Below are 17551 nucleotides of genomic sequence, written 5' to 3'. Positions count from 1 at the left end.
CCACTGTCTCTTTTCAGTTGAGGTAAAGTTTCACATTTATCTCAAGATTTTATATGAAGATTTAAGCGGACGTCACTCCTGTGATCGACTTTATTATTAGGGAATTGTAAAAGAGTAGAATAAAAATTGATTGAGTTACAGGATTTAATGAGTCTAACATGATTAATAACATGTGGTCTGATGCTCAGTAGCTGCCACTTTACACAATGCATTTTCCATGTTTACCTCTCCTCAGCAGAATGTGGAACAGTTCACAGGTCGATCATAAGTATATATGACAGAATTATGTAGAATTATATATTTGACATCAGAAGGCAACAGAGGCACTCGACATCTGCCTTGTTTAATACACTTTTATTCACAAGTTTACACATCAGGACTTCTTGACATGATTTGTTATGTTGTCATGTGATGCAACTTTCTAGAAACACAGTCCAGATCTATATGAACCACTTTTAACTCCTTTATTCATACAAATGTTAGAGCCAAATGATTTCTCTACTTCCGTTTATTTCAAGAATCATGTCAACGCTAGATTTTTCCTTGGTCTTCCCCTGGGCTTCCCCGAACTTTTACCACTTTTCTGGCTGTTGGGCTTCTTTTTCTTTTTATCTTTAGGTTCAAAATCAGAGTCACTGTCAGAATCTCTCGCCTTTCTCCTCGATCTGCTCTTGCTCGATGTCTCTGTCTCACTCCTCTCCTCTTCCGCCTCTGCTGAAGCAACAAATGTGTCCTTTTCAGTCTGCTCATCCTCACTCTCTCCATCAACATGCTGCGTTTTCTCTAACTTCTTCGCCTGTTGTTTTCCAGTCTTTCTTTTCAAACACAGTCGGTCCACATGCACTTTCAGAACCAAGTTGTCCGATTCGTTCCTCTTTGGCCTTCCTATGGGTCGACCTGTGCTCCTCTTATTACATTTTGGCAACTCTTCCTCTGTGTCTTCATCGTCTAACTCAGAGTCTGCACCTCTCTGACTCCCACACCCCTCGGCTTCACCAGTGTCGTCTTCTATTTCCACGTTCACTTCTTTTATCTTTTCTTTATTCTGTTCACCTCCAGAGTTGGATGCATGGTAACGCTGCACATGGCTCTTCAAGCTCACGTTGTGATTGAAGCACTTGTCACAATGCCGACACTTGTAAGGCCTCTCCCCTGTGTGCAGGCGCATGTGGGACTTCAGGTGGCCTGGCTGGTTGAAGCCTCGCTGGCACACAGGACATTTGAACGGCCTTTCTCCGGTGTGCACAGGTAAGTGTCTCTGAAGATAAAGCGGCCATGAGAATTCAACTTTGCAGATGTGACATTTTGTCTGGCGGGGGCCTCTGTGATCCTCCAGGTGGATTCTGCGTTCTTTATATGTGGGAAATGCCTCAGAACAGTCGGGACATTTGTAGGGTTTTTCTTCAGTCGAGTGGATCTGCTCGTGATTGAATTTGTCCACCTTAGTTTTGAATGACACGTTGCAGTATTTGCACCGAAACTCATAACTTTCGTCGTGGATTCTGCTGTGGGCATTGAGCGCGACCTCACTAACACATCTCTTCCCACAAATATTGCAAGAATAGGGTTTGATTTTGTGCTCACACGTGTGAGGCCTCAGTTTATTGAAAAACACCCCACAGTCTGTGCAGAGCTGGCTGTTGATGGGGACGGGTGGAGGTTGGTCATCGTTTTCTTCTACTTCTTTTTCAGATCTGTCCTCCGTTTCCCGTTGAGACACGTTAACTGGCAAGAAATGCTTCCGTGGCTTCCAATCCTCGTCCGACTCAACGTCGCCTTCTTCGCCTGATATCTCCGTGTCATCCATGGGATCGCTCTCCTCGTTAACGACGGCAATGACCTCAGGGATCCCTGTGGCGCTTCTGCTAGTGTCATCTGTCGGCGCTGCCTGTAATGCAATGACAGGAATGGATGTGGTTGAAATAAAATCAAAGTTGTAGGCAGCACTCTATGTCACAGTTTGTCTGACTATTCAAGTCCTACCTGTCCTGTCAGCAGAGTTACATCTGTGCCCCCTGTCAGTTGTTGATCATCAGCTTCTGGGACGCTGGCAATGACCTGACTTTTCCACTGGTTTCTGTACTCGCACTGGAGGCACTGTTGGTTCAAGACGATGAGCACCCCGCAAGTGACCTTCTCCACCTTCATCTCAGACCCACATAACGGGCATTTGCAGCATTTGCACAAACCTGCAGTGGAAGTGAAAACAAAATGTAAAGAAAACTTAATTTTCTCTGGTGAAATCAACACTGACATTTTTCTGATGCATCTTATCATACACGGAAATAACTGCGTCTCTATCAGTTGAGACGTCTCTCTGGACTGCGCTTCCTTTAACAGCTGCAAATTAAAGTTCAAAGCATATTAGAGAGAATTCTTCACTTTACGTCATTTGTGATAAAACAAACTTTTTCTTTTTACCTGATAAAGCCAGTCTTGACTCTTCAGAAAAGGACGTTGGCCCATCAGATGTTTGAAGTTTACTAGCAACTTCAGCGGCTTCCACTGGCTCCTACCAAAGCAAAAATCAAAGATTTTAGTCAAAGAATGGTAACAAAAAATGTATAAAACCTTTTTGTGTGCCCTGACTTTACTAAGTGGATACTTAGCAAGAAACTGTGCAAGAGCACAAGATGTGGATGCGCAGTGTTGGTGAGTTTATTTTAAAAAATGTGGATGTGCATATTGAGAACATTTTGTGCGAAAGGAGAGGAGAGTAAGTTTCTGCTGCTGAGTCTGAAGGCTAATGGTAAAATGTCCCCGTCTCTTCTGGAGCTAAGGACGACTGATGAGCAGAGCTGTCCTGATAACACCGTCTCTGTCTCCAGGGCAACCAAGACCAATAGATATGGTGTACTCGGCCTCAGACTCATACAGTCTCCTTTTGACTGAGTCACACGTGGCCTCAGGAGTACACAACGTACTGTAGGGAAACGTAAACACAGCTCCTGGTTTAGACTTCAACAGCCAGTAGAATCCTCACGTGTGTTTAGACCTTATTTGGACATTTAATCAGTCTCATGGGTCTGATAACGGTTCAGGCCTTCAGAATTGGTCTGGTACTCCAGTTTTCTCCTGCTTTAGCCTATCCTCCTCAATTAAGCTTCAATCAATGTTTCTGATAACACATCCAAGTCTCTTGAACTTTCTTCAGTGGCAAGCTGACCAGTTATCAGCAATTCCTTCACACCAAATGTTCATATCATGCTTGTACAGGTGATGCAGCGCTTTTTGTCCCTTTACTATCGACTGTATCGCTCCTGTTATGACCAATGAGTCTCAATTATGTCTCTCTGACAGAATTAAGCCTTATGGAAACCCTTGAATTTCCAACTTACTTGCACATCTAGCTTATTTGTCTTTTACATTAGGACAAAAGTCAACTCTTACTTGACAATTAAATTGTCACTTTTCATGTTATGTTGCTGAGTTAGTGTGTCTTAATTACTAGTATATTTCAGTGTGACATAGTATGTTCATTTCCGTCACCTGCCTAGGTACAGATGTAAATAAGCATTCTTGCTAAATCACACCATGTATTTATAGTAATGTTCATTAACTTTCCCTGTCCCTTTCAAATAAACCAAAAATCAACAAACAAATGAATACATAACAACCTAATTGTCATTTTGGGGCAAAAATGACTTGAACCTTATTAGTTATCCAGTATTTCCACTCGTGTTTACGTTTATTCTTGAAGAGAGTCACTGTAATTGAAAGCAGCATCATTTTGTTGATCTGGTGAATTCATAGTAAGAATTAACTCCGCCCACCTAATCAGCACAAACTAACCCTGCAGAAAATGCTATCTAATGTCAGATGTAGCCTAAACATACTGCAGCCGATGCGTTGTGTTGACTGAAGAGGAAACAAATCTTCATTATTATTATAAAAAATAAAAATACAGTCAGTGTCTGAGATTACAGCTGTCAGAGCAGACTCACCACACGCCCTGGGCTCTTCGGAGGAGAATCGGGCTGCTCTGATTCAGACTGGAGACTTAATGACGGGACAGCACCGGGCTTCAGCTGGACCCTGCCAGCCATGCCTGAGTGTCCCGGTGTCACCTTTTCAAAGCAGTCATCTTTAAAGTGGTCGATGCAGACTACGATGTCAGTCCAGGACGACTCTTTAAAGTGCTGTTTGTTGACTGTAGCGAGAAACTGAACCCACTCCAGCCTCCTCTCGGGATCCTCCGGCAGCCTGAACCGCTGAGGCTGAGCGCTGCGACGTCCGGAGTGACACCCGACGACCGAGCACATCCTGGATTGTAAGAAACTTGGGGCAGGATCAAGTTTAGTTTGGTGTAAATTTAGTATATCTCTTTGACAACATTAGCACATTCATTCAGCAAAATGCCACAAGTACAACACAAGTCAAATTTAGAAAAATAAATGCTAAAAGCTCTATCGATGAGTAGAGACCGCTCTTTTCACCCACCCCATCCCCCAAAGCACTCGACCACACAAACGTTTCACAAACAAGGTCATAATAGAGATCAACAGTGAGGTTCCGGAAGTGAAAATGCCATTCATATTCTGCATAGAGATTTTGATTACTGGCCATAATGTCGTAACCATCCAAAGTAGACTTACCACGAGTTATGAGATTGTGAAACGATGGTATATGATCCTGTAGAAGACACAAGCCCATATGATATCAACCATGTTTTCTGAAAAACATGTTTTATTTTGGCGATGTCATCGAAAAGTACTACACTACCCACAATCCTATAGTGTAACAGCGACATTTCTGATTGGTGGAGCTCGCTGTTACCATGGAAATGTTTACCAAACCCGCAAATTTCATGTTCACTAGTTACTGCTACCACTGAACTCTACTATCGTTTACCACAGAGCTACCATGATTTCACTTTCTGACCTACTGCGTTTTTTTAGAGATGAGGAGAGGAGTTCTGAAAGGGTTCGCCCCAGAGTGATAGAGTAAACAGAGTGGCGACACTCCCATAGACCTCCATTGTAAAAAATGGCGGCGCTTTTAACCACCTACTTCCGGGTTATGGAGCTTGCATTAGTTCCAAACACTGTCATTTGTGCGCTGGACCTCATTCACTTACATTGCTGCTCAAAAATCAAAAGCGTTGTCTCTCCGCAACTTGCAATGCGCATCGGTCTTGTCACCTTGTTCTCCCTGAGACAACGTCGCTGTTCTCTCTGCTTGCACACTGGAGACGGGGATCACACAGACCATCTTGGCCAGTTTTGCCCACTCTGGGTAGATTTCGCTGAAATTTCTGATGGAACTTTGCAGGCTGTTGAGAAGTTCAAGCCTCCGAAACTGCGGAGCGCTGTCATTACAGCGATGGCGTCTCGTTTCGCACAAAGGCGAAAAATGAGCGGGGCTGCTGCCGCTGACTTGTCTTCACTTGTAATTTATATGCCAAAACGACCAACAATGGTTTGGATGGCTGATTCAGCATACTCCCGACGCTCTGAACAGATGGAGTGATATTTAGTCAGTGATTGGAGGGAATATTTTTACCGGACATTTTGACCGACGGGGTCAAAAATTACCGGACTTAGGCAAATGTTACCAGTCAAATTCCGGTAATTACCGGAAATCCTGCATTCTACACCTGCAATAATGACATCAATAGTATTTTCATCATTTCTCCACTTATAATTGACATTACTATAAACATGAACATAAGGATATGTACCTTTCGGCAATAAAAGCACAATAACTTAATGTCCTTAAATATATTTATTTGTTCCAATGTTTAAACAATAGAACGGAGATATTTGACTACATGACTTCCCTAACCCGGCAATGCACGAGCAGCCGCCTGTCTCCACGACTCCACTTTCCTTCAGCATTATCCATGCAGTGTGTTTGGCCTGATCGGTAAACATTTCCATGGTAACAGCGAGCTCCACCAATCAGAGACGCCACTGTTACATTAGCAATGGTTTATGGGATGAGTAGTTCCTTTACTCTTAAGGTAATTATGTACACACTCTGGTACCTTTGCTTTTTTCTCTGTTCTCCCAATTTTTTTTTGGCAGAATTAAATGTTTTATGGTCACGATTCATCTTGTAGTTTATTAGCTTGGTTCCAAGCTTAAAACTCTTTATATAAAAAGGATTTTATGATACGGTTCACCGTTTTAAAAAATCTATATCAGTTCAAGTGTACATTGTATAGGGAAAATTCACACCGCTTCACATCGCTGTCAGACCGCCCTTTCTTTTGGCACTACATTTTCTCAACCGCAGAACCTCAGTATCCCTACTCATTAGCGCAACTTGGCAATAGGTGATCTGCATGCAGCAAAATACAGTGCGAGGCCCAGCTGCTGGACGAGAGGTTTACTTTCAATAAAAAAACGTAACTCAACTCTCCGTATCCCTCCGCATTAGCGTAACTGCGTAGGGATACGGAGGTTCTACGGTTGAGAAAATGTAGTGCCAAAAGAAAGGGCAGTCTGACAGCGATATGAAGCGGTGTGAATTTTCCCTATACAACGTACACTTGAACTGATATAGATTTTTTAAGGTGAGCCTTGTTTTAGGTGGTTTATTTCGCTTTGTTGCTGGACCCCGTTCACTGCAGTACAAAGAGCGTCTGGGCTGGTGCAGCTCTCTACTTCTCCAAACTGAGGCTGCGCTGATGACGGTAGGATACAGATTGACTATAAGATATGTACTTTATATGAACCCACTTCAAAAAACCCGAACTATCCCTTTAACATGATGCTACATGGATGTTAGCAACACAGCGCTAATTTTAGCAGTACGGTTACTGAACGTGAATCAACTCCTCTGCCCTGAGTGAGTGACACAGCGCCACTTTCAGCACAGTGCGTGAACGAGAATCACGTCCTCAGCGACAGTTCTCTGTGTACAGTAGGCTCGCGAATCATGAACGAATCACAGCGCGAACGTGAATCACGTCCTCACAGTTCTCCAAATGAGTCGCGGCTTCCCACTTCCGACCGGCATGCTCCCGGCTGAGCTTAAAGGTGAAATAGGGAATATGAGCTGAATGCCGCCATCTAGTGTCTCAAGATCGTAGTCGCGACAACAAAAAAGTAATTCCAGCGATCGGGTTGCCAGGTTTGTTGCTATGTAAATACAGATAGCTAGCCAGAATATTCTTTATCATAGCCACTGACCGCAATTGTTAAAGTGAACCAGCAATACTGGACAGGGCAGGAGGATTGAGCCGCCTCCGTTTCCTCCGTTTACTGGGTGTGGAGGTCGATGGGTCACGATCAGTATTCTCAAATCAGGATCAACGTGATAATGAAAATAAGTATAGCAGAGGAGTTTGACCGACAGGTAACGTTAGCTAAGTTAGCAAGCGAGTTAGCTTACCGATCCAGGAGAAAGTTCGCCATTTCCGCGTGTGTTTTGATGCCGTGGAAATCCTTTACCTGAGTCCACCGAGCGTATGCTTCACCGATATTTACTCTGGTTTTTGCTCTTCTCCGGTCACTCAGCTGCTGGGACAGATAACGCACCGTTCGCTGGGGCTCTGAAGAGCTTGCAGACTCCGCCATTTTACCCAGTGTCAGCCCAGCTGTGCCGAGCTTTGCCGAGCATTGCCGAGGTAGCGAAATTGGCAACCCGCAATGCCGGCCGCTATTTGGCTGGTACGATGTAAACAGGAAGTCATTGTCGAACCCGTCAAAATTTCTTAAATTATTTATTTCAGACTAAATATAATTTTTCAAGGAAACGCTTTACTTTTAATCTGCGCCCCTCTAAACGCCCCGTGGATGTATTATTTTTGAAAAAATATAGCTTTTAATAAGCATATTACATATTCAACCTTTAACTGAACTGAGAAAGGATCGAAACAGTTCATGAAGTGATTCCGTTCACTTCGTTCACTCAGAAGATCCGTTCGTTTGAACGATACTATCCGGCAGTGGGACTCAGCAGGGATGATACGAGCTACGAGTTTGTAGCCAAGTTGGCAAACCTCATATATTTCATGAAAATAACAAATCCCCCCGAAACAAAACAAATAATTACCCGTCCAACAGAAAGAAAGCAACCTCTGTATCATTTTTCAGGCCCATCACATGGCCCAGTTGTCTCCACCGCTCAAACGCCGCACCGATGTTGACTCGGGTCCGACTTCTCTCTATATCCAGAGCCTTTTTTGTCGCAGCCTTTTCTGCCTCAGGCTTTCTTTTCTTTGCCTTTTTAGTGGGGTGAGCTAGAAGTAACGCTGGCTGCACTTTCTCTGCCATTGTGACCAAATGGTCTTCTCTCCTGCAACTCCGTATTTATGCAGAGGAGTGTGCTGAGTATTTCCGGCATCAGTGAAACGTCACTTGTGCACGCGCGGAGGAGGGAGGGACATAGGGGGGCGTAGGCAGAACGAGATATATAGGCATCTGATCTTGTTTTCTATTCGGGCCAAATAGCACGGATTGGTCAGCTTTTTCTCATTCCTGCAGCTGCCACAGAGGTCTGATTGTTTTCGTTCCTTTTACTGAATACATGATGTATTGACTACTCTCAGGATAAAAGGACCATTTCACCCGGTATAACAAAATGTGTTTCTGAACAACATTACAGACCTTAGCTTTAACTATTTAGTATTACACAGCGGTGGACTAAGTTACATGTTAGTAGCTCACTCCGAGTCCTCGGTGATCCCATAAGATTTTCAAATCAAGCTCTAAAAATGACCTGCAATGTTTTCTTACCTGGTTACTAGGAAATGAGCCATGTCAGCATCCGTTTTAAGTCCCAATTCAAGTTGGAGCTGCCTCCATGGGTCGAACGCGTATCCGATGTGTACTCGGGTCCCAGCCCGGCTCTGGTCGTAATTTCGTTTCGACTGAAGACTTGCCGCTGATAAAACCTTCGTTTTCTTCTTAGTATTACCTTTTAGCGGACTTTGTGTGGTGGCGGGTCGTTTGCTGGCCGTAGCAGAATCCATTACTACCCAATGACTAGTTCGGGACCCAAACTTTGGGTCCTTCGCGCTTTTCTTACTCCCCTATCCGAGTCGAAAGCTGTTAAGGACGTGCATTCATCGTCATCCGACGTCACGTCCGCACTCCTCCTCCTCCTCCTTTCCTTCATCTTCTTCGGGGTTTTACGGCAGCCGGCATCCAAAAGTTGCATTGGTGCAATATATGGGGCTAGCACCTTTTCTCAAGAACTATAAAAAAGTTACAATATCAAATCCACTGTCTCTTTTAAGTTATGGGAAAGTTTCACATTTATCTCAAGATTTAATAAGAAGGTTTAAGCGGACGTCACTGGTGTGACTGACTTTATTATTAGGGAATTATAAAAGATTGGAATAAAAATGGATTGAGTTACGGGATTTAATGCATTTTACATGACTGACAACAACATGTGGTCTGATGCCCAGTAACAGTTCCATGTTTACCTCTCCTCAGCAGAATGTGGAACAGTTCACAGGTCCATCATAAGTATATATGACAGAATTATGTAGAATTATATATTTGACATCAGAAGGCAACAGAGGCACTCGACATCTGCCTTGTTTAATACACTTTTATTCACAAGTATACACATCAGGACTTCTTGACATGATTTGTTATGTTGTCATGTGATGTAACTTTCTAGAAACACAGTCCAGATCTATATGAACCACCTTTAACTTCTTTATCTTTACAAATGTTTGAGCCAAATGATTTCTCTACTTCCGTTTATTTCAAGAATCATGTTACCGCTGGATTTTTCCTTGGTCTTCCCCTGGGCTTCCCTGAACTTTTACCACTTTTCTGGCTGTTGGGCTTCTTTTTCTTTTTTTCTTTGGGCTCAAAATCAGAGTCACTGTCAGAATCTCTCGCCTTTCTTCTCGATCTGCTCGTGCTCGATGTCCCCGTCTCACTCCTCTCCTCTTCCTCCTCTGCTGAAGCAACAAATGTGTCACTGTCAGTCTGCTCATCCTCACTCTCTCCATCAACATGCTGCGTTTTCTCTAACTTCTTCGCCTGTTGTTTTCCAGTCTTTCTTTTTAAACACAGGCGTTCCACATGCACTTTCAGAACCAAGTTGTCCGATTCGTTCCTCTTTGGCCTTCCTATGGGTCGACCTGTGCTCCTCTTATTGCATTTTGGCGACTCTTCCTCTGTGTCTTCATCGTCTAGCTCAGAGTCTGCACCTCTCTGACTCCCACCCCCCTCGGCTTCACCAGTGTCGTCTTCTATTTCCACGTTCACTTCTTTTACCTTTTCTTTTTTCTGTTCACCTCCAGAGTTGGATGCATGGTAACGCTGCACATGGCTCTTCAAGCTCACATTGTGATTAAAGCACTTGTCACAATGCTGACACTTGTAAGGCCTCTCCCCTGTGTGCAGGCGCATGTGGGACTTCAGGTGGCCTGGCTGGTTGAAGCCTCGTTGGCACACAGGACATTTGAACGGCCTTTCTCCGGTGTGCACAGGTAAGTGTCTCTGAAGATATAGCGGTGTGAAGAATTCAACCTTGCAGATGTGACATTTTGTCTGGCGGGGGCCTCTGTGATCCTCCAGGTGGATTCTGCGTTCCTTATTCGTGGGAAATGCCTCAGAACAGTCGGGACATTTGTAGGGTTTTCCGTCAGTCGAGTGGATCTGCTCGTGATTGAATTTGTCCACCTTTGTTTTGAATGACACGTTGCAGTATTTGCACCGAAACTCATAACTTTCGTCGTGGATTCTGCTGTGGGCGTTGAGCGCGACCTCACTGACACATCTCTTCCCACAAATATTGCAAGAATAGGGTTTGATTTTGTGCTCACACGTGTGAGGCCTCAGTTTATTGAAAAACACCCCACAGTCCGTGCAGAGCTGGCTGTTGATGGGGACAGGTGGAGGTTGGTCATCGTTTTCTTCCACTTCTTTTTCAGATATGTCCTCCGTTTCCCGTTGAGACACGTTAACTGGCAAGAAATGCTTCAGTGGCTTCCAATCCTCATCCGACTCAACGTTGCCTTCTTCGCCTGATATCTCCGTGTCATCCATGGGATCGCTCTCCTCGTTAACGACGGCAATGACCTCAGGGATCCCTGTGGCGCTTCTGCTAGTGTCATCTGTCGGCGCTGCCTGTAATGCAATGACAGGAATGGATGTGGGTGAAATAAAAAAATTGTAAAGCGGACTGATTTAAATATTAATACCTAAAAAATAAAAGGGTACACAAACAATATCAAACTGACTGCAACAGTAGCAAGGAGATGCAAAATGTAAGTCTTGTTCGAAAATCTCATGTGAGGTGAGTTATTGCAAGAAGGTTTTAAGTTGTTTTTTTTGTTGATGTTGAAATGGAAGTTGGAAGTTATGTTGATGTGTAACGTATCAACCTCCACCCTGTTCTGTTGAGAAATTAAAAGTGTTTTTTTGCAGAATACGATGACTTTGACCTTTCATGTTTTGTTATCATAAAGCATATAAATTGTTGAGTTAAGAGCCATAAAATGTTTTGTGAGGACACAGTGACTGTGACCTTTGACCACCAAAGGTCAGTTCATCCTTCAGTCCAAGTTGCTGTTGTGCCAAATTTAAAGGAATTCTCTTAAGGACTCCGGAGTACTGCCATGTCATACGGCATCAGACAACACTCAGCAGTGTAGTGTGTTTGCTTTTTTTTATAGACATTTTCTTAGATGCAAAATTCTTGCTCTGTGTCGCAGTTTGTCTGACAGCTCAAGTCCTACCTGTCCCGTCAGCAGAGTTACATCTGTGCCCCCTGTCAGGTGTTGATCATCAGCTGCAGGGATGCTGGCATTGACCTGGCTTTTCCACTGGTTTCTGTACTCGCACTGGAGGCACTGTTGGTTCAAGACGATGAGCACCCCGTAGGTGAACTTCTCCACCTTCATCTCAGAGCCACATAACGGGCATTTGCAGCTAAACAACTGGAGGAGGCGTTTTTCGTTCACGACAAACTTCCCTTTTTTCTGTAGAAGTTCAGCTCTAAAAAGATACAAAGACAACAATTTAATAGAAACATTAAAACACCAACCTGCAGTGCAATGGGAAAACAAAATTTAAAGAAAACTTACTTTTCTCTGGTCAAATCAACATTCCCATTTTTCTGATGCATTTTATCATACACAGATATAACTGCGTCTCTATCAGTTGAGACGTTTCTCTGGACTGCGCTTCCTTGGGCAGCTGCAAATTAAAGTTCAAAGCATATTAGAGAAAATTCTTCACTTTACGTCATTTTTGATAAAACAAACTTTTCTTTGTTTTTTTTTTTGTTTTTACCTGATAAAGCCAGTCTTGACTCTTCAGAGAAGGACGTTGGCCCATCACATGTTTGAAGTTTACTAGCAACTTCAGCGGCTTCCACTGGCTCCTTACCGAAGTAACAAAAAGTCAAAGATTTTAGTCAACAAATGAAAAAGTCAGTGTATACCTACCAAGAAACCTTGCAAGAACACAAGATGTGGATGAGCAGTGTCGGTTTGTTTATTAAAAAAATGTGGATGTGCATATTGAGAACATTTTGTGCGCAAGGAGAGGAGAGTACATTTCTGCTGCTGAGTCTGAAGGCTAATGGTAAAATGTCCCTGTTATGTCTCTTCTGGAGCTAAGGACGAGTGGTGAGGGGAGCTGTCCTGATAACACCGTCTCTGTCTCCAGGGCAACCAAGACCAATAGATATGGTGTACTGGGCCTCAGACTCATACAGTCTCCTTTTGACTGAGTCACACGTGGCCTCAGGAGCACACAACGTACTTTAGGGAAACGTAAACATAGCTCCTGGTTTAGACTTCAACAGCCAGTAGAATCCTCACGTGTGTTTAGACCTTATTTGGACTCTTAATCAGTCTCATGGGTCCGATAACGGTTCAGGCCTTCAGAATTGGTCTGGTACTCCAGTTTTCTCCTGCTTTTGCCTATCCTCCTCAATCAAGCTTCAGTCAATGTTTCTGATGATACAATCCGAAGCTCCTGAACCTTCTTCAGTAACAAGCTGACCAGTTATCAGCAATTACTTCACACCAAACGTTCATTTCATGCTTCTACAGGTGTTGTAATGCTTAATTTACCTTTACTATATACTGTATCGCTCCTGTTATGGCCCCGATTGTCTCTTTGACAGAATTAGTCAGTTATTTGCAAATAAGACTTATGGAAACACATGAGCTCCTAACTTACTTGCACATCTCGCATATTTATCTTTTATTATATTTATTATATTGTTCATTATTTATCTATTACAATTAAATCACTTTTCATGTAACCTTACTATGTTACAGTGTCTTAATTACTAGCAAACATAGTATGTTCATTTTTGTATTTTGTACGGTATATCTGTGCATTGTTACGTGTTTGCATTTCCGTCACCTGCCTAGGGTCTACAGAAGTTAATAAGCATTCTTGCAAAATCACACCATGTTTTTTATAGTAATGTTGATTAACTTTCTCTGTCCCTTTAAAATGAACAACTACACTAAAAATAAACAACTTTGACAGAATTAGTCAGTTATTTGCAAATAAGACTTATGGAAACACATGAGCTCCTAACTTACTTGCACATCTCGCATATTTATCTTTTATTATATTCATTATATTGTTCATTATTTATCTATTACAATTAGATCACTTTTCATGTAGCCTTACTATGTTACAGCGTCTTAAATACTAGCAAACATAGTATGTTCATTTTTGTATTTTGTACTGTATATCTGTGCATTATTACATGTTTGCATTTCTGTCACCTGCCTAGGGTCTACAGATGTTAATAAGCATTCTTGCAAAACCACACCATGTATTTTATAGTAATGTTGATTAACTTTCTCTGTCCCTCTCAAATGAACAAATACACTAAAAATAAACAACAAATTGTCTTTCTTGGTCAAAAAGGACTTGAATCTTATCAGTAATCCAATATATCATGCTATTTGATTCATGTTTACGTTAAGTCATGAAGAGAGTCACTGTAAATAAAAGCAGCATCATTTTGTTAACTCCGCCCACCTAGTCGGCTTCGTGTATAAAACAAACTAACCCTACAGAAAATGCTATCTAATGTCATATGTAGCCTAAACATTCCGCGGGCGATGCGTTGTGTCGACTGAAGAGGAAACAAAACTTCATTATTATACCAAAAAATGCAGTCAGTGTCATTCCAGCTGTCAGAGCAGACTCACCACACGTCCTGGGCTCACCGGAGAAGGCTCGGGCTGCTCTGGCCCAGACTGGAGACTCAGTGACGGGACAGCACCGGGCTTCAGCTGGACCCTGCCAGCCATGCCCGAGTGTCCCGGTGTCACCTTTTCGAAGCAGTCATCTTTAAAGTGGTCGATGCAGATTGCGATGTCAGTCCAGGACGACTCTTTAAAGCGCTGTTTGTTGACTGTAGCGAGAAACTGAACCCACTCCAGCCTCCTCTCGGGATCCTCCGGCAGCCTGAACCGCTGAGGCTGAACGCTGCGACGTCCGGAGTGACACCCGACGACCGAGCACATCCTGGATTTAAGCCCGATCCAGGCTAAAAAGTGTAAAAATCCACACGTACTATCTCTAATTCTATAAGTCTCTACTACCCCCAGTGTCCCAAATACACACGAGCTAACAGCTAGCTATTTTTGTTAGCGCACCGTTTTGCAGAGTTGTCGGCGGAATGGGCGGGGCTTCTGGTTGGGGTTCGCTTGGTTTGGGATCAGGCGCATTCCGGTTTAAGGTGCAACACGTGACATCACTTTAAGGTTAACTTCACCCAAAAATGAAAATATCATTTATTATCTGCTCCCTCGATGGAAAGTTTGGAGAGATTTCCGGAGCAGGGATGTTGCTGATAAATCATTCACCGATTAATCGCCATTAAGAGTCTTGCAGATTAAAAAAGTATTAACCGACAGTAGAGACAAGCACGAAAATATAGTATATTCATATATTTTGATTAGATTTTTTTTTAGCAGACTCATCATTAATATGAATCATGTGTCAGCTTCTGACCAGAAAACGTGGGAATAAATCCAGCTTTTAGTCCCATGAAAGTTTGATAAAAGACTGATAAAAGTCCACGTGCAGGTCTGTGGGGGTTCCAGCAGGGGGCGCAGCTCTGCTTCAAAAGTTTTTTATCATGACCTTGACTGTTGCCAGTAGGTATTTTTGTTCGTTTGTTTGTTTTAAAGGGGCACCATGTAGTTGTGGCGAACCAAATCAATTTTTATATTCTGAATATTAATGAGGTACTAATACAAACTCAGATGTCCATAACTGAATAAACAAGCTGCTCTCTGATTAAAATAAGAACACTGTCTGAAGCTAGAAAAGGTGGCGGGTCCGCCACATATAGACAAACTAAAACTGTGTTGTGGCTCAAGGTCAGTTTGTTTATACGGTTTATTCATTAACAAAAGCAAAGAGAGTTTGTTTAGTTAGTTTGTTTTGTTTGTTCTGATTAAAACTTCTTAACGAAAAATACATAATGCACCTTTAACGGTATATCGATATTAAAATCCACCTCTCACTTTGAACTGATTGTTAAAGTTCATATTATCTCATATATCAAACTATGAAATCTTGAATAATGTGCATAAATGAAACGTTAAATGTTTTGAATGTAATGTCTTTGAGTTAGATGTTAGGTTGGTATCAACTAACACCATTCATTCACGTCATACATTACCAGAGGATGACCCCTGTGTGTGTGTGTGTGTGTGTGTGTGTGTGTGTGTGTGTGTGTGTGTGTGTGGCTTAAAGCAGTTAACAGATCTAATCCCTCAAGTCAAAGAACACATGTTTTCCAGGAGGTGGAGCACATACTGTAGCTACAGTGCATGCCTCATTGTTTTGTGTCTCAGAGGATCTGTGAGTGTAAGTAATACTCAAGAGTGACTACATTCTGTATTTTAACTGTTTAACGTCCATCGGCCCACTGGTCAGGAGCCCATTCATGCACTGACACGTGTGATCTATGTCTCGCTAAGTTTCTTATATATTTTCACTCTGAACATTTTCAACGTGTTGAGAATACCAACAATTCATAATTTGCCTCCTCAAGTGAAGTGATTTTATAACCTTCAAAAAGCATTTTTGTGCAATGCCTCTGAGCCTTTAGGACACATGCTTTCAAAAATCAGGAGACATTGTGTTTGTGTGAAAGTGTGCATATTAACATTTTCACTTAAAGGGTAACTTCACCAATTTCTCAATCTGAAGTGTGTTTACAGATCTTGGGGAGTGCGACTGCATATGTGATTAAAGTAGTAAAAAGTCTCTTGTGGTTTCAGAAGAACCTGCATTCGATCTCATACATTGCCACCAGTGAGGTCACTCCATGTCCCAGTTGCATTGTGGGTAATGTAGTCGGCAGGTTTATGAAAAGGAAGAAGTAATGGTTGATTTCTCTGGTTCTGCTGTATCCATTTGTGTTGCTTTGAAACTGTCCATCATGAGTCCAACAGTGTTACAGAAGTGCAACACTAGACCTAGCGCACACATTACCCACAATGCAACATCATTTGAAGGAATTTAGCAAATGGCATGCAGTTTCCTCTGGTGCCAGAAAAATGCAGTAGTGCTCCCCAAGACCTGTAAACACACTTTAATGTGTAAAATTGACGGAGTTACCCTTTAAGTCCACAGTAGGGACGCGTAGCTGAAATATAGGCTCATGGCCCCTGAACAAACAGGAATGGCGTTCACATCAGCAGTCTTGTGTAGCAGGTGGTGACAAGTTACTCACGTCCTGTGTCCCTCTGGGCACGATACGCTAATAACCAATGTCCACAAACATGCTATAGGGTTTTATGGCAAGAGAAAGAAATTATATAGGGCTGCGTGGATTTACTTATTTCCCCGCAGGGTGTTTTGAGGATGTCTGCTTGCTAGGTATCTGACAAGTCAGAAATATATATATGTGCCCCTGAGGGGGGAGATCAATCAATCTCTCATCACGCTCAGCTTCGACAGCCATTTGTTTTCCTGTGTTTGTTTGTATGTGCATCAGTGCTTTGAAATGTGCACATACAGCAGCTTTTATTTGAGTGTTTTAATCCTCAGAAATCCAAATGATTAGTTTGCTTTCTTAATGAGTGTTTGGCCTGATTCAGAAGTAAATGAAATGCCATATTAAATACCGTACCAATGTGAGTCAAGGACAATCTGCATTCCTGTCTTGACTGTCTTACTTTGATATAATCAGCCGCCATCAGCATATTTGCTGAATGTGCTGTAACTTCAAAGGCTGAAGCTTGGTAGGAATGTGCTGTTAAACTGTAAACATTAGGACGGGGCAATAAACCAGGCAGTGCACACAAACACACAGCGTGAGAAGATAATTTCCACGGTTTACACAGCAACAAACCCATTCCTTCATGGCGATCGCGGTCAATATGAAGTTTTCCATGTGACTGGGCCAGAGCGGGGAGGGAAAGCTGCCCGAAAAATGTGTAGAAAATGCAATTTTCTTGGACGTCTGAGCACAATGGAATTTGACCCCTGACTCCCATTTACGTTCTATCCCCCTTCATCATATCAATTCTGGGAAAAAGAGCCGCAGTCGAAACATGTCAGCTGCCTTTCACATTCGCAGAGGAATGTTGGCGGGTCTTCACAATGTTGTCAGTCAGTACGCCAAGATAAGAGCTCTC

General features: G+C 42.7%; 2 protein-coding genes and 2 long non-coding RNA genes across 4 annotated transcripts; 2 read left to right on the top strand and 2 right to left on the bottom strand.

Annotated features, from left to right (window-relative positions):
* Positions 1-338: 338 nt before the first annotated feature.
* Positions 339-9020, bottom strand: LOC115572348 (RE1-silencing transcription factor-like). The gene is made up of 5 exons (XM_030402336.1): positions 8685-9020; positions 3945-4278; positions 2422-2512; positions 1984-2189; positions 339-1888 (listed from the first exon to the last, which is right to left on the bottom strand). Exons 1-5 carry the CDS (start codon positions 8918-8920, stop codon positions 521-523), a joined length of 2235 nt encoding a protein of 744 aa, XP_030258196.1. The 5' UTR covers positions 8921-9020; the 3' UTR covers positions 339-520.
* LOC115572353 (uncharacterized) lies at positions 1112-2374 on the top strand. The gene is made up of 2 exons (XR_003982078.1): positions 1112-1248; positions 1693-2374. It is a non-coding gene; the product is annotated as an uncharacterized LOC115572353 (long non-coding RNA).
* Positions 9021-9492: 472 nt separating the features above from the next.
* Positions 9493-14607, bottom strand: LOC115572349 (zinc finger and BTB domain-containing protein 24-like). Its single transcript, XM_030402338.1, has 5 exons — positions 14102-14607; positions 12210-12300; positions 12002-12113; positions 11654-11912; positions 9493-11042 (listed from the first exon to the last, which is right to left on the bottom strand). The coding sequence occupies exons 1-5, from the start codon at positions 14417-14419 to the stop codon at positions 9675-9677; spliced, it is 2148 nt and encodes a 715-aa protein (XP_030258198.1). The 5' UTR covers positions 14420-14607; the 3' UTR covers positions 9493-9674.
* Positions 10267-11143, top strand: LOC115572352 (uncharacterized). Its single transcript, XR_003982077.1, has 2 exons — positions 10267-10402; positions 10847-11143. It is a non-coding gene; the product is annotated as an uncharacterized LOC115572352 (long non-coding RNA).
* Positions 14608-17551: the final 2944 nt, after the last annotated feature.

Source organism: Sparus aurata, chromosome 21 (genome assembly GCF_900880675.1).
Source record: "Sparus aurata chromosome 21, fSpaAur1.1, whole genome shotgun sequence".
Classification (NCBI taxonomy): domain Eukaryota; kingdom Metazoa; phylum Chordata; class Actinopteri; order Spariformes; family Sparidae; genus Sparus; species Sparus aurata.
Note: the sequence above shows the minus strand (reverse complement) of the source record. Positions and strands in the feature narration are given on the sequence as shown.

Excerpts from the sequence above, each read along its gene's own strand:
- LOC115572349 (XM_030402338.1), bottom strand. The coding sequence starts at position 14,419 with ATGTGCTCGGTCGTCGGGTGTCACTCCGGACGTCGCAGCGTTCAGCCT. Across the intron at positions 12,301-14,101 it reads CGGTGAGCCCAGGACGTGTG|GAGCCAGTGGAAGCCGCTGA; the intron begins GTGAGTCTGCTC and ends TACTTCGGTAAG. Across the intron at positions 11,043-11,653 it reads TAACTCTGCTGACGGGACAG|GCAGCGCCGACAGATGACAC; the intron begins GTAGGACTTGAG and ends ATTGCATTACAG.
- LOC115572348 (XM_030402336.1), bottom strand. The coding sequence starts at position 8,920 with ATGGATTCTGCTACGGCCAGCAAACGACCCGCCACCACACAAAGTCCG. Across the intron at positions 2,513-3,944 it reads CGAAGAGCCCAGGGCGTGTG|GAGCCAGTGGAAGCCGCTGA; the intron begins GTGAGTCTGCTC and ends TTGCTTTGGTAG. Across the intron at positions 1,889-1,983 it reads TAACTCTGCTGACAGGACAG|GCAGCGCCGACAGATGACAC; the intron begins GTAGGACTTGAA and ends ATTGCATTACAG.